The sequence below is a fragment of the Accipiter gentilis genome, chromosome 6, assembly GCF_929443795.1.
Source record: "Accipiter gentilis chromosome 6, bAccGen1.1, whole genome shotgun sequence".
In the NCBI taxonomy this organism is placed as follows: Eukaryota; Metazoa; Chordata; class Aves; order Accipitriformes; family Accipitridae; genus Astur; species Astur gentilis.
This window is the reverse complement of record NC_064885.1, coordinates 5,845,639-5,865,763: the sequence shown is the minus strand read 5'-3', so window position 1 is coordinate 5,865,763 and position 20,125 is coordinate 5,845,639. Positions and strand designations below refer to the sequence as shown.

General features: G+C 66.9%; 2 protein-coding genes across 5 annotated transcripts in view; both read right to left on the bottom strand.

Moving 5' to 3' along the window:
• Positions 1 to 2,078, bottom strand: part of PHF12 (PHD finger protein 12) — a 33,222-nt gene extending 31,144 nt beyond the window's left edge. The window contains exons 1-2 of one of the 3 annotated variants that reach the window (XM_049802218.1): positions 1,591 to 2,078; positions 1,052 to 1,233 (exon numbers count right to left, since the gene is read on the bottom strand). In XM_049802218.1, the coding sequence (XP_049658175.1) occupies positions 1,052 to 1,233; positions 1,591 to 1,656 (248 nt within the window). In that variant the 5' untranslated portion in view covers positions 1,657 to 2,078. Of the gene's footprint in view, positions 1 to 1,051; positions 1,234 to 1,590 lie in introns of those variants that run through there. The other 2 variants (XM_049802220.1, XM_049802219.1) reach the window with 2 other exon arrangements.
• Positions 2,079 to 2,723: 645 nt separating this feature from the next.
• SEZ6 (seizure related 6 homolog) lies at positions 2,724 to 18,201 on the bottom strand. Of its 2 annotated transcripts, none has more exons than XM_049803243.1 (17): positions 18,050 to 18,201; positions 9,469 to 10,044; positions 9,254 to 9,387; positions 8,173 to 8,365; positions 7,653 to 7,838; positions 7,411 to 7,579; positions 6,735 to 6,901; positions 6,457 to 6,651; positions 5,951 to 6,089; positions 5,669 to 5,865; positions 5,398 to 5,592; positions 5,123 to 5,314; positions 4,846 to 5,043; positions 4,711 to 4,749; positions 4,484 to 4,604; positions 4,287 to 4,389; positions 2,724 to 3,683 (listed from the first exon to the last, which is right to left on the bottom strand). In XM_049803243.1, the coding sequence occupies exons 1-17, from the start codon at positions 18,114 to 18,116 to the stop codon at positions 3,651 to 3,653; spliced, it is 2,904 nt and encodes a 967-aa protein (XP_049659200.1). In that variant the 5' UTR covers positions 18,117 to 18,201; the 3' UTR covers positions 2,724 to 3,650. The 2 variants fall into 2 exon arrangements, with proteins under 2 accessions (XP_049659200.1, XP_049659201.1); XM_049803244.1 differs by having other exon boundaries at positions 2,725 to 3,667.
• Positions 18,202 to 20,125: the final 1,924 nt, after the last annotated feature.

Here is a 20,125-nt window from a genome sequence, read left to right as displayed (position 1 = left end):
GCCTTTGGCGGGTCGCTTTGTGCCGAGAGCTTAGGAAGCTGTGAAGGAAGGGAGCGAGAGTCCTTCCCCGCTGCAGCCTCTACCGACTAGAGCGTTGCCACCGCCTCCACACGCACCTCGACTCCCAAACGGCACCCAGATTTGCATGCAGGAAGATCTGCCTTCATCAACAAAGCCACGCAACTCCCAGCAAGAGGACCCGACTGCCCCCAATTCACAGCAGTCACTCCTACGGATGAGACAAGCAGGTCCGAAGGGTCAGGAGGAAGGAAAAAAAGGAGGGAAAGGAATAAACCCGGCCAATTTTAAAGTCTGGAGGCCTGGATTTCCACAGGGAAGGTATTTCCACGTTTGAGATACTGGGGGAGCGCTGCAAGGGTTTGGAAGTCATATATGCAGCCAAAATGGCGCTGAGAATAAAAATATAATTTAAAGGAAGGTCGCCATATTGTAAACAGTGAGGCAGGGAGACACAGAGACAGCAACCTCCATTATTCCCAGCAGCTGCAGCAGCACGGAAGCGCTGGGAACGTCAAGGCCTGCTGCGGAGATACCACCGTCGCTTCCCCCCCCCCTCTGGCCAGGACCTTCCGGAGCTCCCCCCACCCCAAAGCAACGCACCCTTAGAGAAGGGCAAGGAAGGGAAGTTATCCGCCCCGGGGTGGGGGACGGTGTGTGGTAGGCTGGGTAAGGGCAGCACCAGAGCAGCCAGGCCGCGCAGCCATCGGCCTCGCTCCTCCTCTAGGCCTCTCGGCTGCTGCTCAGCACAAAAAGAAAGGAGGGTAGTGGACTCCCCCCCCCCCCAAAGAAAGCAGCGAGGAAGCTTTTCACCTCAGCTGCTGCAGATTAGTCTCGGGGTGGATGGACCGAGTGGGGTTTGCACCTCCTTTTTGTTCCTGCCTGCTACGCCCGGCCCCGTGTCCGTTCCCCCCCCCCCCCCCCCCGCTCCTCGGGCAAAGCAGGGACCTAACGGGAAGCAGGAGCCGCTGGAGGGAAGGTGCTGCCTGGACCGGGACGGCCAGATCCGGAGGGAGATCGCACCGAGCCTTACCAGCACTGGAGGTGGAAAGCGGCGGGGCAGTGATCGCAGCACAGCAGATCCCCTCCTTCCTTGCAGCTATCGCAGCTATCGTGGTTAGTGGCCCTGCCACTTCTCCTGGGCTCCTTCTCGGGCCTCCTGCTCTTCTTTTCCCCATCTTCGCTCTTGGGGGGAGCCAGGAGGGCTTGGATTTGCTGCACATGCACAGACAGACAGAGAGGGGCTGGGACCGAACCTGTACCCCCAAGCGCCCTTCTCCCAGCCGTCAGCCGGGGGAGAGCGGCCCCGGGACCGCCGGGAAGGACTCGGGGTGGCGGTGGTGGCGGTGGGGGGGGGGGCACACGACAAGGCCTCGGCCGGGCCCGCCCCGCCCGCCGGCCCCGTGTCCGGGAGGGCCTCTCCCGGGGATTGGGCGAGCCGCCTCCGTCCCTCCGCACTTCCTTCTATGGCCACGGGGCTCGGGGGGGGGTGTGGGGGGGTCCCTCGCCATTTTGCAGCCCCGCGGCCTCCCCGGTCAGGCCTTCCCCTCCCCGCCGCCACCCGGGCCTCACCTCCATGAGCCCCCCGGAGGTGTCCAGGTCGTAGACGATCGTCTTGGTCTCCATCTTCTCCCACATTCATCCAGCCCGGGAGCGGCCCCGAGAGCCCCCCCCCGGCGAGAGGGAGCGAAGCGGGGGGGGGGGGGGTAAGGGGGTGTAGGGAAGGGGGCGGCGGCGGCCCCTCAGCGGCGGCGACTCCGCGTCGAGGAGGGGGCGGCGGCGGGGCCTAGCCCACGGGCCGCTGCAGCTTGCCCGTCGTCGTCGTCCTCCTCCTCCTCCAGCCGGGCCCGGGGGCGGCTGCGGGGGGCCCCGCGCCCGCTGCCATGCCGCGTAAGAGAGGAGGGGAAGGGGGTAAAAGGGAGGGGTGGAGGGAGGGAGGGAAGGAGGGAGGGGGCGGCGCGGCCCCGCGCCCGCCGCCGCCGCCGCACACGCACCGCGCACGCACCACACACAGGCGGCGCCGACGCTCAGGGCCCCGCCGCCGCCGCCGCCGCCGCGCCGCCCGCGCAGGCGCAGACCGCGCCCCGCCGCCGGGGCCCCCCACCCGCCCCGCGCGCAGGCGCGGCCCCGCGCCGCCGCCTCCCGCTCTCGGCCCTGGCGGGGGAGGGGGGGCGGGGTGGTGGGGGTGGCGCAAGCAGCGCCATGGCGCAGGCGCGAAACCGGCACCGCCTCCCCTCCCCCCTCCGCCGCGCGCTCGGGCTCGCTCCGCCCCACACACTCCCCCCCCCCCCCCCTCCCCCCTCCCCTCTCCTTTCCCGCGCAGGCGCGGGAGAGGCGGGGCGAAGGAAGGGCGGCGCGCAGGCGCGTGGCTGCCGTCACGTTCCGGAGCGAAGGGGAGGGGGAGCTGGTGGAAGGAGCGCGGCCGTCGGTGACGTCACGGCGCAGAGCGGGGCGGGGCGGCGGGGCCCGCCCGCCGGCAGGTGGCGCGCGGCGCGCCTGTGCGGAGGGGGCGGCACCCTGCTCGTGACGTCACCCAGCGAAGGCCACGCCTCTTAAAGCGACACTGACCATCCCCCTCCCTTTCTTCCGCAGAGGGTGGGAGGAGGGGGGAAATGCCGTGGGGATGCTTTGTGGGTGCGCAGGGTGGGGTGCTGAAGAAGACGCCACCGCTTCTTCTAAAACACCAGTTTTTATTAATGAAACAACCAAAAGATGGGGGGTGGGGGGGCGGCTGGGGCCGGAGCCGGGGCCACCAGCGCGGGTGGGACGCGGCGTGGGGGCGGGAGGGGGGGGATGCACAGCCGTGCCCGGTGACCCACCCACACCCCCCCCCCCCTTCTGCCCACCCCGTTACCCCGGGCTGGCGGCCCGGATCCGGCTCTGCTTTGGGAGGGGGGGGGGGCACGACACGGGACACGCCGGTGGCGGAGGGGACACCCCAGGGAGGGGGCAGCAAGCGGGGGGGTGGGGGGGGGACGACACAGCATGCTCGGGGCACGGGGGGGGGGGGTCACGTCCCTGCGTGGCGGTGGTGGGAGACACGGGGGTGAGGGGGGGCAGGCCCTGTGCTGGGGAGAGTGGGCGAGGGGTGGGTGGGGGGGCAATCCAATGGCTACCCAAGCCCCTCGCCCCCCCCCGCGGGGCTCTGTGGGACATCCCACTGCCCCCTCCCCGCCACAGTCCCCCCGGGAACCTTGTCCTTACCTGGGGGGGGGGGGGTCCCCACGGCCCCACTCCCCCTACTTGGGTCCCTCTTCCATTGCAGGGGCCGGGGAGGGGGGGGGCTGCTGTGCCCCTGGGGGGGGGGGGGGGCAGGATGGGGCCAGGGGATCCCCGCTGGCTCAGCACCCCGTGAGCCCGGGGTGGGGGTTTGGGTGACGGAGGGGCTCGGGCTGACCCCACGGGGGTCCGGGTGGGTCGGGAGGCTCGGGTAGACCCCACGGGGGTCCGGGTGGGTTGGGGGTGATAGGGGGGGTAGCCGGCACCCAGGTTGGTCCCACCGAGCACTCGGCTTGAGTCTCCTTGGGAGAGGTGTGCCCGGCCCGTGCCGGGGGGCCGGTGGGCACGGGGGGGGGTCCGGGAGGGGTGGCTGCGGTGCCCAGCTCCGTGCTGCCCGCGCCTAGATGGACACCTCATATTCCCTCGTCTCCTGCAAAGAAAACAGACTGCGAGGGGTTGGACACTCGGCAGTGCGACGGCGTGCCCGGGACAGGGAATCTCCCACCCCGTAAGGCCTTGGTGGTGGTGGGGATGTCCCAGCCCGTGGATGGCCCTGGGGATGCGTGTCCCATCCCACGTGTGGTCCCATGGATGGATGTCCCAGATGATATGTGGTCCTTGGATTGATGTCCCTTCCCGCGCATGGTCCTTGGATGAACGTCCCAGCCCATGTGTGGTTCCCGAATGGTTGTCCCAGCTGATGTGTGGTGCCTAGATGGATGTCCCATCCCACGCGTGGGCCCTGGATGGATGTCCTGTCTAATGCATCGTCCCCGGGATGGATGCCCCAGCTGATGTGTTGTCCCCGGGATGCATGTCTCATCCCATGTGTGGTCCCTGAATCGATGTCCATCATCCCTGGATAGATATCCCATCCCACGCGTGGTCCTCGAATGGATATCCTATCCCGTGCATGGTCCCCGGAGTGCATAACCCCATCCCACGCCTGTCCCATCCCACGCACAACCCCTGCCACGCGTGACTGATGCGATGCAGGATCCCTCGGGGTTCCCGGCCCTGGGTGACGTGGCGTGGGGGCCAGTACTTACTCCTGTCTCGTAAGTGGGGTTGTCGAAAGCTGACTCCACCGTGATGTGGTCATAAGGGTGGGAGCCGGCAAGGGGCAGCTGCAGGGCCGGTTTTCCCTGGAGCCTGTGGGGAGACGGTAGCTGGAGTGGGCACCGGGGAGGGGGGGGGGGGGGCATGGGGACCCCAGGGGGTGACGGGTGACCACCCGGCCACTCACTTGGAGAAGTAGAGGTAAATGCCCCCGATGAGCAGGGCCACCACCAGCATGGGCAGGAAGACGGCGATGGCGACGTTGGTGCCTTCCAGCGCCGTCCCCGAGGGCACGGCCTTGGCCACAGCTGCCCGCGAGAGTTGGGGGGCTCACCGAGGGGGCACCCCACATCGGCTGCACCCGTGGGTGCCAGGCTGCATCCCCAGACTCCCCCGGCAAACCCTTGCCCTTACCGTCCAGGTTGCGGTTGCTGTAAAACTCATCGTAGGAGGCTGAAAGGGGTGGAAGAAAGAAGCCGGCATCAGCGGCGAGAAGCGGGGTGCCGAGCCGTGGCGGCGGGGTGCTGAGGTGGGGGGGGATCATCTCACCCGCCTTGCAGATGGGAGGCGAGCCGCTCCAGCGTGAGGGGTGCCCGGGCAGGCAGCGCAGGGTGCCCTCGCCCAGCAGCACCCGTCCGGCAGCACAGGAGAAGCGTAAGGTGGCTCCCGCCGGGTACAGCCGCCGCTCGGGGCTCTGTCGCCCGCCCGCCGGCACGCCGGGGTTGTGGCAAGGCTCATACGTCTCCGCTGCGGGGCAAGGGCACGGTGGCATCAACGCCTGCCGTCGGTTTGGAGAACGTGCCCAGGGAGGGGGTACCCGACTCACGGATACACTTGGGGAGACGGTCGCTCCACTTGGGTCCCCCCGCGGCACGGTCGTGGCAGGTGAGGGTCCCGGCGCCCGCCAGGATGTAGCCCTTGTCGCAGACGTACTGCACGGTAGCTCCCACTGGGAATTTAGGGCTGGAGACCACCCTGCGGCTGTGCTCGGCATCCCCGGGGTCCCGGCAAGAGGTCACTGCGGGCAGGACCGACCGGCGGTAACGGCGGCTGCCGGGGACGCGCCGCAAGGCGAGGGGGACGCTGGTGGGTGCCGCTCACCCCGCTCGCAGGAGGGCAGGTCGCCACTCCACGTCAGGTCCCAGTGGCACATCAAGAGGTCGGTGCCGGCCAGCTGGAAGCCGGGGTAGCAGTGGTAGGTGACCACGGTGCCGTGGAGCAGTTCTGGCTGCGAGGACGTCTTCCAGCCGTTGGCGATGTCCGGCAGCTCGGGGCAGGTGTCGTTACGGGGGACCTCTGCGGGGTCCATGAGGTGAGCAGGGCAGCGGGGACACCGGGGACACGGGGGATGCCATCCCTCCGTGGGGCTCACCGGAGAAGTGGATGACAAAGCCTTGCCGATAGGCAAAGGCGCCGGCGCCAGGGTCGGACTGGAACTGGACGGTGACGTCAGCGGTGGAGGCGTAGAGCTTGAAGCGGCCACGGGCGCCTGTGTACTGGCCCAGGATGCGCGCCGTCAGGTCGTCCCCGTCGTAGAAGGTCAGCACGTCCCCCGTGCCCAGCCGCAACCTGGGGCGGTGGAGCCGTGAGGGTGGGGGGTGCGCGAAACCCCCCTGTCCCACCGTCCCCATCCCACGGGCGTCCCCGCACTCACACGCGGACGTCCAGCATGACGTGCTTGTCCTCCTCCACGTGCAGCCCCCAGATGCAGTCCTGGCCCTTGCCGTACGCCTCCGGCCAGTTGGGCGACAGCACCACACCGGCCGTGTCCGTCAACTCCCCGCTGCACACCGCTGCGGGTGCACGCTGGGCTTGGCACTGCCACGGGGGCACCCACCACGGCACCCACTGGCACCCGCCACCCTGTGTCCAGCGCCCACCACAGCCCCCTGGCTCCAGCACCCACCATCCCTGTTGGCTCTGGCGCCAGCACCCACCATGGCACAGCGGCTCTAGCATCCGTTGTAGCCCATCCCCAACTCCAGCACCCACAGCAACACCCAGGTCCAGCTCCCACCATGTCCCAGCACGCACCGCAGCACGGTGGTTCCAGCGTCCATTATGGCCCATCCCCATCTCCAGCATGCACAGCATCCCCCAACTCCGGCACCCGCTGACCCCCAGTTCCAGTCCCCTCAACCCCCCGGCCCCAGCGCCCACCGCGACACGCCGGCTCCGTCTCGTTCCACTGCGGGTCGCTGGGGTCAACGCACTCAATGATGGTGGAGCCCTGCTCCAGCGTGTAGCCAGGGTCACAGCTGAACTCCACCGTGGTGCCCACGGGGTACCGGGAGTCACTGGCCGTGAAGTTCCCGTACTTGACGAAGGGCTCGTAGCAATGCCCCTGCTCAAAGGCTGCGGGCACAGGGGCGAAGGTCTGCGGGGGCCAGGCGGGCATGGGGATGCCCGGGTGCCGCCCTTACGCCCCGGCCCCGTACCCTCGTAGCGCAGCGCCATGCCTGCAGCGGCCCCGCTGCTGTCGGTGGTGAGCTCCACGAAGAAGTGGCGCCCGGTGCTGAGGAGCCCCTCGATGGGCAGGTACTCCACCTCGTAAGAGTCGTACACCGGCGGTGCCTCCACATTGTTGCCGTTGCGGATGATGAGCCTGCCGAGGCACGGCAGGGGCAGCGTGCTGCGCTGGCCGTGGCCAACAGCACCCATCCTTGGGCATGGATGGCAGCACCCAGCCCCAGCCATGGCCAACAGCACCCATCGTTGAACATGATGAATGGCACCCATCCTTGGGCATGGCCAGTGGTATCTTCCTTGAACATGGCCAACGGCACCTATCCTTGACCGTGGCCAATGGCCAACAGTGCCCATGCTTGGGCATGGCCAACGACACCCACCCTTGAACATGGCCAACAGCACCCATCCTTGAACATGGCCAGTTGACACCCATCCTCAAATATGACCAGTGGCACCCATCCTTGACTGTGACCAACAGCACCCATCTATGGGCAGGGCCAACAGCACTCATCCTTGAATATAGCCAATGGCACCCATCCTTGACTGTGGCCAACGGCACCCATCCCCATCCTTGAGCCTGTGCCTGGTGCCAGCCTGTCCCAGGGTGCAACCTCCCATTCCCCCCACCCCGGCCCGGTGCCAAACCTGTCGTCATCCTCTGCCAGCGAGACTTTCTCGAAGTGGAGGTGCAGGCGGTGGCCGTTGGGCGCCTCCAGCAGCCAGTGGCATGTCAAGTTGTTGCTGTAGTTCCCGGGGAAGCCGGGCGAGACGATGCGTCCCACCGTGGCATTCCGGACCACCCCGCCGCACACCGCTGCGGAAGAAGGACCGTCAGCGGCCGCTGTGCCGTGCCGGCCGTGCCACGTTCCCCCGGTGCCGGTGCTTACCGAGGCAGAGGGGCTCACGGGCGCTCCAGAAGGGACGGGTGGCATTGCGGCAAGTGAGCCGGCGGGCACCCTGCAGCTGGTAGCCGGCGGCGCAGCGGAAACGGGCGTCCCCGCCAGGGTGCAGGCTGCTGACCGAGACCTCCCCGAAAGCCGGCCGTGCCGGGAAGGGGCAGCTCAGCAGGTAGGCTGGGGGCAGGTAGCGGCGTTATGGGGCGGGATGATAAATCCCCCCGGGACCCCAGCACCCTCCTTCTCAGCCCCCCCGGAGCACCTGGGTGCTGCAGGGCTGGGTGACACGCCACCTATGGCTGACAGTAATGATGCTAAATGAGCCCGTAATTGCTCACGCCAATTAGCTCTCTGTTAGTGTTCTTCCCCTGGTCCGTGCCCGCTTAACCCGCCAGCGGCACAGATTAACTCCGGTGCACGTCACCACACTCTGAATTAGTGCCGTGCCGGGGGCAGAGCCCCACTGGGAGGTACCGGGGGGTTTGTGCCGGTGGTGGGTGCTGCCCCGTACCTTGGTAGTGGAAGCAGTAGGAGCCGGGACTGGGGGGCCGGGGGCTCTGGAAGCGGAGGGTGAGGAGGTTGGCCGGGCTGCGGATGACCTGGCCCCGCAGCAGGAAGGACTCGTTGGCCAGGAGGGTGGGCTCCAGGCCCCCCGCGCTCTCCACCGTCAGCGTCTCCCCCTCCGCCAGGCTGATGTTCTGTACCTGCGGGGGATGGCCAAGCATCACCACCACGGCATCGCCCCGGCACCCGGCTCGGAGCGGGTCCTCGGACGGTTTCCCTGTGGTCAATAGCGTGCTGGAGCTTGTCTGCGCGGGGCGGCACCTTTCAAACACGGTTAGCAGTGCCATAAACCATCCTGCGGTGCAAAGAGCCGGAGCACCGCGACACAGCCGGGCCCATGCCAACAGCCCCGCCGACAGCCAGGCGTGCGCTCCAGCTCTCCGGAGCAATTTGCTATTAACGATGTTAATTAAGCAGTGCCGCACGGTGATGAGCAGCAGCACCGGCAAGTGCTGCTGTGTGAGCTGGAGGAGCAGGGGCTGACCGGGGAGCTTGTTGCCTCCGGCTCACCCCCGGCTTTCAGCGAGCCACGGCGCTGCCCCGCGGCAGCTCATGCGGTGGGCCGGGCAGAGGTGGGCACACGCAGCCATGTGCCGCCGACGGGAGCAGCACGAGGCCTCAGCACCGTGGGAGCTGCCGTCAGTCTCTGCTCCTGGCAGATGGGCACCGAGTTTTCCTGGCTCTGCACCACAGCGTCGCACCCGCCGGCGTTGCTTACGCCTTCTCCATCAGTGCTTCGGTAATTAAATCCCACATCGCTGCTTCTGTGATGGGTGCCAGCCGCGGCAGCCGGTGGGAACAGGACATCCTGGGGCATCCCACCGGCTCGTGCGTCCGCATTCCCGTCCCGGGGCTCGAGGGCGGGTGATGTCCTGAGCCAGCTCTCCTGGCTCGGGGACGTGGGGACAGGGACAAGGACAAGACCGTGCGTTTGCTGCACCCCACACAGCCACCCAGCTGTGGCATGGAAGGACCACGCTTGCCTGCGGGCGCTTGGCACCCCATCCCACCCACGGCCCCCAGCTCACCTTGAGCTCCACGCCGTAGCCAGGGTAGACGGAGATGGTGTAGGTGCAGTCCAGGCTGCCATCGTAGGGGACAGCGGCCGGCTCCGGAGACACCAGCCAGCCCTCAGGACCCGCCAGGGTTCGGTTGCAGGGGGCTGGTGACAGAGGAGACCCCGGTTGAGCCCCGCTTTGCCCCAGCTCCCCCCCCCCACCCCAGCTCCCTCCCCAGCGCCCACCTGGTCCCTGCAGCGTGGTGACGGTGGTGGTGGTGATGGTGGAGGTGGTGGTGGTCCCCTCCTCATCTCTGGGGACCACGCCGGCCCCGGCGCGGGGTCCTAGGGATGTGCCGGGTGTGGCGGGCGCCCAGCTGGGGGACGCGGGGCTCGACTCCGGCACCGCGGTGGAGGACCACGAGGGGTCGGCACCCGGCACGGCCCCCCACGCCTCCCCCCAAGGCCCCGGGCGCCCTGCCGGCGTGGTCAGCGGGTCGGTGGGGAAGGCAGCCCTGGGCAGGGCAGGGGTGCGTGGGGGGGATTCAGGGGCCGGGGGGCCAGGGGCCGGCTGGAGGGCACCGGCGGGCAGAAGGGGGCCGGGGCCGGCGGGCAGGAATGGCGCCTGGCCCAGGTAGTCCTTCTTCAGGAAGGCTTCGTGCAGCAGGTCCTCAAGCAGCGGGTGATGGTTGAGGAGCTTCAGCGTGGGTGCCGTGCTCACGAAGTGAGCCTCTGCCTCCCGCTCCGCCGGCGTGGGTAGGGCCGTCGGCTCCCCCTCGGCCTCAGCGCTCTCCCCGGTTTTCCTCGCCAGCCCATTGAAGCCTGGGGGAAGGAGAGAGCATGAGGTGCTGGGAACCTGTGGACCGATGCTGCATCATAGACTGATGCTGCACCGGGGACCGATGCTTCATTCTGGACCAGCGATGCACCGTGGACTGGTGCTGCATCGTGGACTGATGCGGCACTGGGTACCGGCGATGCACCAGGGACCGATGCTTCATCACGTACCAACGCTGTGCCCGATGTGGCACCTGGGACGAAGCCTTGGACTGATGCTGCGCCAGGTATGGATGCAGCGCTGGGGACTGATACTGCACCAGGGAGCGATGCTGGTGCGGTGCCACAGACCTGTGCTGCACCGGGGACCAACGCTTCACCATGGACCAACGCTTCACTGCGGGCCAGTGCCGCCCCGAGGACTAGTGCCCCCCTGCACACCAATACTGCACCAAAATCGGGATGGCAAACAAGCACATCGACCACGTACAGTGGGACCCTACCACACCTCGCCCCAGCTTAGCCTTCACTGGGGCAGCCCTGGCAATTAAGCCCTGGATAATTAATGCACAGCTGCAGCTTGTACCACGTTAAGGGGTGCCCACCTCTCCCGTGACCCAGCCCCGGTGGGGACGGACTTGGGGTTGGGTGGCCCTGGTCACAGCTTGTCCCTCTCTACGGAGATGGCCGTCCTGTGCCGAGGGTCCCCCGGGACCCCGCATCCGCATGGTGCAGACGCGCAGGATGATTGCCGTGTCTGCCGTGACCGGCTGCACCGGGGATGCCACCGGAACCTGAACACTGGGACCCTGCTCCAGGCCACCAGTGTAATGAGTCCGTGAGAGCTCAGCTTCTCTCCATCCACCCGCCAGCCAGGCTGTCCCCAAGCAATGATAATTTACCAGGGATCCCCCCCCCGCCACCCGACGCTTCCCACCTCCCACCCGCAGCCACGGGGATCCCCCCCCACGGCCCCCCCAGCGCTCCCATGCATTAGTCCCTGGGCAAATCCCCGGCGTGCCCAGCCCAGCCGTTTACAACCTTTAGACCAAAGAAACCCCAGAACTTAATCAGCCCTAATGAGCCACCCAACATCTCTCCCTGCTGGATCTGGCGCGGCACGGTCCCCTCTCCTGGGGGGCACAGCTCCCCAGCCCCACCATGCCGCCGGGGAGGGATGCCACGGCGGCGGGGATGCCACGGCGGCACCCAGCATCTCTCCGTGGCCCGGTGCGGGGCACGAGGCCGTGATAACATGTGGGCACGTCTCGCCGCCATGCACAGGCGCTGATGACACGATACTGCCAATTACCGGGTAATTATACCGATCCGTAGCAGGGCAGGCCCCCGTGAAGATTAATTACTCCGTGACTGCCACTTTTAAGGGATTATTAAGAGACATTAGCATGGGTGAGCAGCGTGGCGGGGAGCCGCTGGGTGCTGGCGGGCATCCCCCCCACCCACCCTGCGTCCCCGCCACCCCCCTGCCATCACCCTGGGATGGTGATAATGCCCCGGGCGCAGCGGGGAGGCGAGCACCTGGCCACACCGGCTCCGGAAGGTTCACTTGCCCCCCAGCAAGGCCAGAATTATTTTTTAATAGGATCCATTTATTAGAACATAAAAGTTAATGAGTTTATACTGAAAGGCGCCAAAATCTCTTTTAGGCTTTAATAGCAGATTAGTGCTCGGGACCGGGCCCTGTGCCGTCACGGCTGCTCCGCGCGGTGAAGGCTGGGGCGGAGACGCCCGCCGTGGCCCCCTGTCCGTGGCATCGCAGCTGCCCGGGGTGCTGGGGACCACAGCGGTCCTGGGTGAGACTGGACCCTGCAGCAAGGTCCCAGCCGGGTGCTGGGGCTGGGCTGGGCAGTGCCTAGGCACCGGGTGCCGTCCCGGGCTCCGCATGGTGCTTTGGGTACCACGGGCTGCTCCCGGTACCGGGGGATACTCAGGACTGGGGATGCTCTTGGTCCTTGGGGGATGCAGGATGCTTGGGGCACCGTGGGAAGGCAGCAGGCACCCAGATGTTGCCACTCGTGCCCAGATGTTGCCACCCATGCCTCTTGAGCACCTCAGGATTAGAGCCTCCACCTCCACAGATGTCTCTAAGCAGCTTATCTCCAGTGACCGTGTCACAGCTGTGTCCCTCCCATGTCCCCGAGGTGACCAGGGGCCGGTGACATGGGACCCTGCTACCCAGCACCCAGCCCTATGGGCCCAGCACCCAGCAGGGACCCCTCCAGGGCTCAGGGTGGGCACAGACCCTTGCACCGGGGCCATCGAGTCCCACCGGGCCCCCTCGGCGTGCGTGGCACGTGCTCGCAGCCGGACCAGGGTCCTAATCCCTCACATCGGCTTTGCCGGGCAGGACTCTATTAACGGCAGCCGGGAGCCGGGGAGACGCCAGAGACTAATCCGGCTGCAGCAGGCGGCTGTCCCCCCGGCAGGAATCGATGCTGCCTGCTGTCGCAAATAAATAAATAAGGTGGCACGCAGCCACCCGGGGAGCACCGATCGATGCTGCCCGCCAAGAAAGCAATAACAGAGCGCCCGGCTCAGCGGAGAGGACAGGGCAGAGCCCTCGGCTGCCCCAGAAGCATCACGGCTCCGTAGCACGGTGGTGCGCTGTGCCTCAGTTTCCCCATCTGTAGGAGGGGGCTGGCAGCCGGAGCAGGTGGGAGGTACGGGCAGCTAGGTCCTTGGCGCAGAGGGGAGGACAGGAGTTGGAGCTCACAGGAGTCCAGGTTTATTTTCCAATTTAAAATCCAATCTGGCTTTGCCCCCACGGCCGGGGCTGGCAGCCGTGATGAATGAGCTGTCAGGCAGCCGGTGCCACGCTCCCCCCTCCATGGCCCCCACGCCCCCCTCTCCCCCCAAACCACCTCCAGCCCCTCCAGCGGTCACAGGATGGGGGGACGTGCCCGGTTGATGCCAGATCCCCATCTCTGTCCCCTACCCCGGTGGTCTTGGGGAATGGGGACCCCCGGGAGGCGGCGGGGGGCACCCTCCGTGGGCAGGAGCGGGCAGGGAAGGAGGGTAGGCGCAGGCGGCGGGTGGGCAGGTGTAGGCAGCGTGAGAGTACAGGCAGCATCAGGAGGCAGGCAGGCACGGGTGGGTGGTGTAAATGTGCAGGCAGGGATGGGTGGGCGCAGGCGGCGGGTGGGCAGAGAGGTGCAAGCAAGAGCGGGTGGGCGAGCGCGGGCAGGCGGACGCAGATGGCGCGAAGGTGCGGGCAGGGTCGGGTGGGCGCAGGCAGGGCCGTGCAACCCGCTCCCCGCCGCACAGCCCTGCTCCCCCGTGCCGCCCAGCCGACACCGCTGCCACGCAGCCGAACCGCCGGCAACCCGGAGTGGCAAGCCGGGCGCCCCATTGGTACCTACGCCGGCACCGTGGCCTCCTCCACCCCGGCATCGCCAGTGCGACCAGATGTCCGCGGCCAAGCGGGGCCTGCCGGAGCCGCTGCGGGGGGGACACAACCCAAGGGGCTGCCCCAGTGCCGCCACGGGCAAGCATGGCTGCCAGCTCCGGCAGCTGCCGGAGCAGCCCAGCTTTAATATTCATGGCGGCGCTGGCGGGGAAGCATTTGACCTTGTATGTTTTGCGATTCTCCTTGAATTGAACAGTCATTTACCCGCTGACACATGTCACATGTCGCCGCAACCGGTTCCCTGGAGCATCGCAGCGGCGGCGGTCGAGCACCGGCTGACATACCAAACGCCGAGCCCCGAGCATCACCGACACAGGGTGAGCACGAGGCCGGAGCCCGGCGGGCGACGGGGTGCCCGTCCCCGGGCCTTTCCTCCCTCCCCACCTGGTGGGTGCTGCGGGGTGCCAGCGGTGCCCCTATCCCCTCCTCGCTGCCCACGGCCCATGTAATCCCGCTTCCCCCGCTCTCCCTGCGGAGCTAATGCGTTTGTACAGCAATTTCCCTGAGCGGCGGCGGTGATAAATTGCATGTCTGCTGCTATTTCGGACCTGAGCGCTGGAGCCGTGCGGTGCCATGTCCCCCCTCCCTGTGCTGGCAGTGCCCAAATCAACCCCCCCCCCCCAGCCCTGCATCAGGATCCCCCGCGACGGAGCCCCCACCGATGGGCAGCACCCACTCTGTGCCACCCTGGGGTGCCCAAGGCATGGGTGCCAGCCCCCCCCCCCGCCCAGGCCCTGTGCCAGCTCTGGGCTCCCCCGGGACCCAGCACAGCTCACCTCCCCAGCACACCCAGGGTGGCAGAGGGGGCACCCAGCCCAAAGGGCACCCCTGGGTGCTGAGGGTGCCTGCCTGGCACGGGGACAGGAGGTGGGCAGGGAGAGCAGAGCCACGTTGCTCTCCCGGCTCCCCTTCCCTCCACCCGCTGCCGGTGACAGTAATTGAAATACGGTTGCGGGAGGCGAGCGAGAGCTGCTTGTCGGGCTCCGTGTTGGGCTGCTCAGCCATGTCATCCTCCCCGCAGACACCATTCCCTCCCAACAGGCGGGAAGCACGGAGCATCGCCGCCAGCTCCCGCCAGAGTTGGCATCCCGGCTGCCCCCAGCGCCCACCTTTGCGCCCATGGGAATTCAACGTGAGCGTCCCCTTGCCAGCAGACCCCGTACCCTGCCTCATCACTGCTCTTCACATAGGGTAACCCATCCAGTCCTGGAAGGCACCAAGGGCTGATGCTACGGCCACGTGTCCCCCTCTGCTGCCACCTCCCAGGGCAGCTGAGGACCATCGGAGCCCACCGTGCCCGGGCATTGCCCCCGCGCATCGCCCAGCACCGGCTAATCTGGCATTTCAAGCACCTCTCTCCGTTTTCACAGGGTCACAGCAGCGCTCTCGCGGCTGATTAATATTTGATCCCTTCAGCACAGCTCGTTACTGCATTTAAATTATATATGTAATAACCCCTGCTGGCTCGGTGAGTGTGCGGGCAGGCTCCTGCTGCTTCTCCCGCAGGCAGGGGATCGAGCACATCCCCAACCCCGGCCAACGAGACCCTTCAGCGCCTCGGAAGATGTGACGAGCGGCGTTGGGTCTCAGCACTGGGCAGGCTGGCGGGGAGCCGGGCAGATGGAGATGTCCCCAGCTGCCTCCGACGGGTCCAGGCAGCCCCTTCGCCCGTCCAAGTATGCCCGTGGCAGGAGAGGTGCTGGTCCTCCGGCTGGACCCGTTTCCCTGACACCCGGAGGAAGGGATGCTGCCGCTTCTGAGCTGTTGCCTGCGACTGGAGGGAATCCATTACATCCCTGGTTATAGGCAGCTTGCAAAGGCAATCTTTCAATTGTGCGCATTTAAAGAATTGATTGGAGGTGAAATTATCCTCTCCCGCTGGAGACACAACTTCAGCCACCTCCCCTGGGGACTGCCTGTGCTCAAGGGGGGGGCTCGGCAGCCGGGGGTCAGCCCCGGCCCCCACCCCGGCACAGGGCTGCACATGGGGAGATGTAGCCCCGGTGAGGCCCATGCCGGTCTGGGGGTCCCACCAGCAGCACATGGGGGGGTCCCCCCACTGCTCCGCACCGGGCCTGGGGTTGCCCTTGCTGTGCCCTTGTCCAGGTTCCTTTGCACCCCATTTCCCTCCCCCCCGCCACGTATTCCTGCTGCTCCGGCTCTGCCCAGAAGCTGCACGAAACCTGGGGCCGCAGACCTGCGCGGCGCAGCGCCACGTGCCAAATTCATCCGAACCAGCGCTAACCCGCAGCCGGTCCTGCGGTGACCAGGCTCCCAGGGGGACGGTGGCTGGCCCAGCCTGCGCCCCGCATCCCCGCATGGCAGCCCTGCCTGCCCGCCCTCCAGCTTAAGAGCATTATCCAGATAATCCTGGCCTGGTGGCACGGCAGCGTGGCGGTGATGAACTCCTCTGAGGCACGCAAGGGACGAACACACGCGCCGTTAATTACTGTAGCAGACGTCTGCTTCCTTCCTGGCCCCCTCTTCGTACCGAGGCCCCGACCAGCACCCACATCCCCAGGGATGTCGTGTCCCACAGATGCATCGTCACGGGCACGGTGCATCCAGCTGACACTGGACGGAGTGGCACAGCTCATGGGGGCACAGCCAAGCCCCATGTCCCCCACCACAGCCCATGCTGCTTCCCATTACCCCACGCTGCCAGGACCCCAAATTACACAGAGCTCCCTTCAGCGTGGCAAAGATGATCCCCTCCCAAAAAAGCCAGGCCTGCCATGGCTTTGGAGAGCTGGGGAGAGGGGGTGCGGTGGGGCAGGGTGGATGGAGCCGCGTCCAGCACCGTACCCCCTGGCTGCACCAGCGCTGTGGGGCCCGGATCCCGCTTTCTGCTGGGGCAAACCCCCATGGGCACGGGGGGCTGGTGCTGCCCCATGGTTGGGACAGGCCTGCAGGTCACAGGGTAGCAGGAGAGAGACAGGATCATGCCCTGCATCACCACCACCCAGGGGGCATTGCCAATCCCCCCAGCCTGGGTGAGGGGTCCAAGACCCCTGTCCCTACATCCCCCAGACCCATGGCATATCCCCACCAGCCCATCGATGCCAAGTCAAGGCCATGGTGACAGCGAGCATGGTGGTACTGCACAGAAATTGGGGTGCTGGGCTGGAAGACCTGCCTGATGGGAGACAGGGAGCTGGTGGGTGAGCGAGCCCTATGGGCAGCTGCCAGTACACGGTGGGGGGGACAAAGTGGACGGGACCCCATGGCTCCCAGCCCTGGGAAGAGCTCAGCATCTCCCAAGGCATCCCTACCTCTAACATTCTGGGAAATGCACATGCAGAGTTTAATTAACTTTATTGATATTCAGAAATTAGGGGACTGACTAGAGGTAATTGCTCATTAGAAATCATTAAAGTGACACTGTAAGCACCAGCCTCCCTTGGGGGAAGCCTGCCCTGCTCCCAGGACAGAGCAAGGGGCACAGAGTCCCCTCCAGCCTCGCTTCCCTCCCCTGGCAGGGCATGAGATGGGGGTGCCATGGCCTTGCCCCTCTTTCTGCCTTGCGGAGGGTTCCCTATACGCTCCCCCCAAGCAAGAGGGCTACGGCAGCAGCTCTGGGTGGGAGAGTGAGACAGGAATAGCAGCGGGCACAGGGCCACGGCACCCTTCCCCGGCTGGGCTCGGCTGCCAGATGGGGAGTTTATGTAACTCCCGGCACGGCTGCTGCCTGCAGCTCGGCTGAGCCATGCGGGCAGCCCGCATCCCGCTGCCCGCATCCCACTGGGGCCAGTGGGACCAGACCCCTGCCCACTCCTCACCCTGTGCATGCTGCCCACCATCAGCATGGCCACGGTGGACCGGGGCACCCTAAGCCTCAGCGCATCCCCCCCAAAACCCCGGCGGGTTCTCAATCCTGTTTTTTTGGGGCAGCGGAGCCGCAAGGCGTCAAGGCTGCCAGGTTGCCTGTACCCCATGGGTGGCAGAGCTAACGAGCCGAGCTGGGTGTTGGCTGCTCTCCTTGGGAAGGACCAACACCCGCCATCCCTGCCTCTCCTCTACACCCTCCCTGGAGCCGGAGGGGTCACCCCAACCTAGGTGGGGGGTGGCGGGTGGAGGAAGAGCCCAACATCCCCAAGCCCCACGGTGGGGACTGCATGGAGGAACCGGCTCGCAGCCCGCTGCCGGGTGTAGGCTCGAAGGGCTCGGCAGGTGGGGAAAGCGGGTCCCACCGGGCGGTGCCGTGCCTGCCCAGCCCCCGGTGAAGCGGTGTGTTCGTCCCCCCCGCTACCACCGGTAATACCGGCAGAGGGGCTGTCGCCGGAGCCCGCCGGGGGCGGCGTTGCACCAGCTCTGCGCGCCCCCGGCGGCTCCCGCTCCCCGCGCCAACGAGGAGAGGGGGTGTGGGGGGGGGGATTGGGAGCGGATAACGGGGCGGGGGAAGGATTCTCGGTTCACCGGGGGCTCTCCCCCGCCGCACCGGGGGCGAGCGCAAGTTGCCAAAGTTTGGCGGTGTCGGAGCGGGGCTAGAACCACGGGGACCGGGGGTGATTGGTGTGTACGGGGGGGAGAAGGGGGGGGGGGGGTGTGTAACCGGGATGGGGGGGGTGTGTGTGACCGGGGAGGGTCGAAGTTGGGGGGGGCCGTGAGGGTGTCGGGTCTTACCGTGGGCCGGTACGCGGAGGAGCGCGGCGAGGAGCGGTAGGAGCAGGGCGGGCGGCGGCGAACCCATGGCCGGCGGCGGTCAGCACCGCGGACAGCTCCGCGCTGCGGGCACGGCCGCGCCGCGCCGTAACGCTCCGAGTGCGGCGCCCGCCAATCCCGGCGCCGGGAGGGAGGGGGGGGGGGGAACCTCCCCCCCCCCTCCTCCTCCTCCTCCTCCTCCGCCGTAACGCTCCGAGTGCGGCGCCCGCCAATCCCAGGGCAGGAGGGGGGCGGGAGGGGAGGGGGCCCTCCCCGCCGTAACGCTCCGAGTGCGGCGCCCGCCAATCCTGCGGGGTGGGAAGGGAGGAGGGGGGGGGGGGGGGGGGACTCCTCCCTGCCAGCCCCCCCTCCCAGTGCCGTAACTCTCCGAGTGCGGCGCCTCCGAATGTTGGGAGCTGAAGGCTGGGGGAAGGGGGATCTCCTATTTCTCCCCCACCCCCGAATACCGGTGACTCCCGCACTGAGGAGCCGCCGTGGGAAAGGTCCTCCATGCCCACCCCATCATATCCTGCCCCCCCCCCCCCATGCTGCACCCTCCAGAACACCCATCACAGCCCCCCCCCAGCTGCCCTTCCCCATCCCTAAATAGCCCCGACTGGGGCTGGGCTCATCAGCCCCCAAGCAGGGAAACCTGGGTCCAGGGCAGCCCTGGCAGCTGGGCACGGCACAGAGCAAGGGGGGGGGGGGGGCACCCTTATTCTATATGGTGAGGGGTCGATATCCACTCCCCAACCCCTCCAGCTCAGGGTCCCGCTCCCCCCGGGGTGGCGGGGGGCAGCCAGCCCTGTAGCAGGCAGATGGCGTTGGCACCGTCACCGAGCGGTTCCGCGCTGGCCGCCGGACGGCTCTCGCGTGTGTTAAAAATAAATAAAAAAAAAAAGAAAAACCCAGCTCTTTGTTTAATAACCCCCTCCCCATCTCCACGAAAGCCCAGATGGCTTCGCCTCTCCGCGCTGACGCCGTACACGGCACGGATCCCCCGCAGCCCGGTCAGCCCCGGCTGCAAACACGGCCCACGCAACCATCGCCGGGTGGGGTTTTTTTTTTTTTTTATTTTTAATCCCAGGCCCTGCTTTGCCGACACGCACCGCTCCTGTCACGGAGAACGGCAAACCGTGCGCTGCGTGGCTCGGCGCCGGGAGGAAAGAGCGGTGGCCAACCCCACGGCACGGGCCGCGTGCCACCAGCCCCACGGCCACGGTGGGCTGGCAGCGATGCCGCCGTGGTCCTTCTCGTCCCGGGGGGGGGGGGGGGCCTGCGGTTCTGGGCGGAGGGCAGCCGGCGTTCCCGCAAAGCACCTTCAGTGCTAAACCCGAAACTTTGATCCGCCGGTAGCTCCATCAATGTTTAATGCACCAAAACCCTGGTAGGGCTTGGAAGATGAGCATTTTGAGGCCAAATTGAAGTTTCTAATATTATGATATTTAAATGATTTTAATCCACCCAACGCTTCCCCAGGCACGTACCTGGACTGCTAATGAGGGGCTGCCTTCGGCGGCTGTTGGTTTTGACACAAAGCAAACAAACCCTTTGCAAATGCCTTCAAAGCGTCGAGGATGGATGGCGAGGGCCGGGAAGGTAAACGGAGGCGAGCGCAGCCGGAGCCGGCACGCTGCGGCACGGCGGTGAGGACGCCGCGCTCCCCACAGCCACGAAGCCTCGACTCCCCGGGGAGCCACATCGCTCCCTAATTCTTTTTTCAAGTGCTGCTTCGCACTTGCTGGAGGATGAGGCCGGCGCAGCCTGCAGGGCTGATGATGGGCTTTTGGGAAACTTCAGCCGCCATCTCAGGGTGCAGCGGGTGCAATGGGTGCAGCAAATGCAATGGTGCAGCGGGCGCAGCAGGTACAGAGCTGAGCGGGCAGCAAGCCACTGCTGAGCCCTCCTTGGCCTTGGCCAAAGCTCCTCGTTCCCAAATTTCTCCAGCTCCACGTGGATCTGAGTCGGGGCAGCTCCCGCAGCCTGTGCCGGGCTGTTCCCCAAAGCCCCATCACATCCCCCCGGTGCCGGTGCCAACCCCGAGCTTTCCCATCCATC

Coding starts and splice junctions, on each gene's coding strand:
- SEZ6 (XM_049803243.1), bottom strand. CDS start 18,116: ATGGGTTCGCCGCCGCCCGCCCTGCTCCTACCGCTCCTCGCCGCGCTC. Junction 7,580..7,652: donor CCGTGAGCCCCTCTGCCTCG/GTAAGCACCGGC, acceptor CTTCTTCCGCAG/CGGTGTGCGGCGGGGTGGTC. Junction 4,750..4,845: donor GCCTCCCATCTGCAAGGCGG/GTGAGATGATCC, acceptor CACCCCTTTCAG/CCTCCTACGATGAGTTTTAC.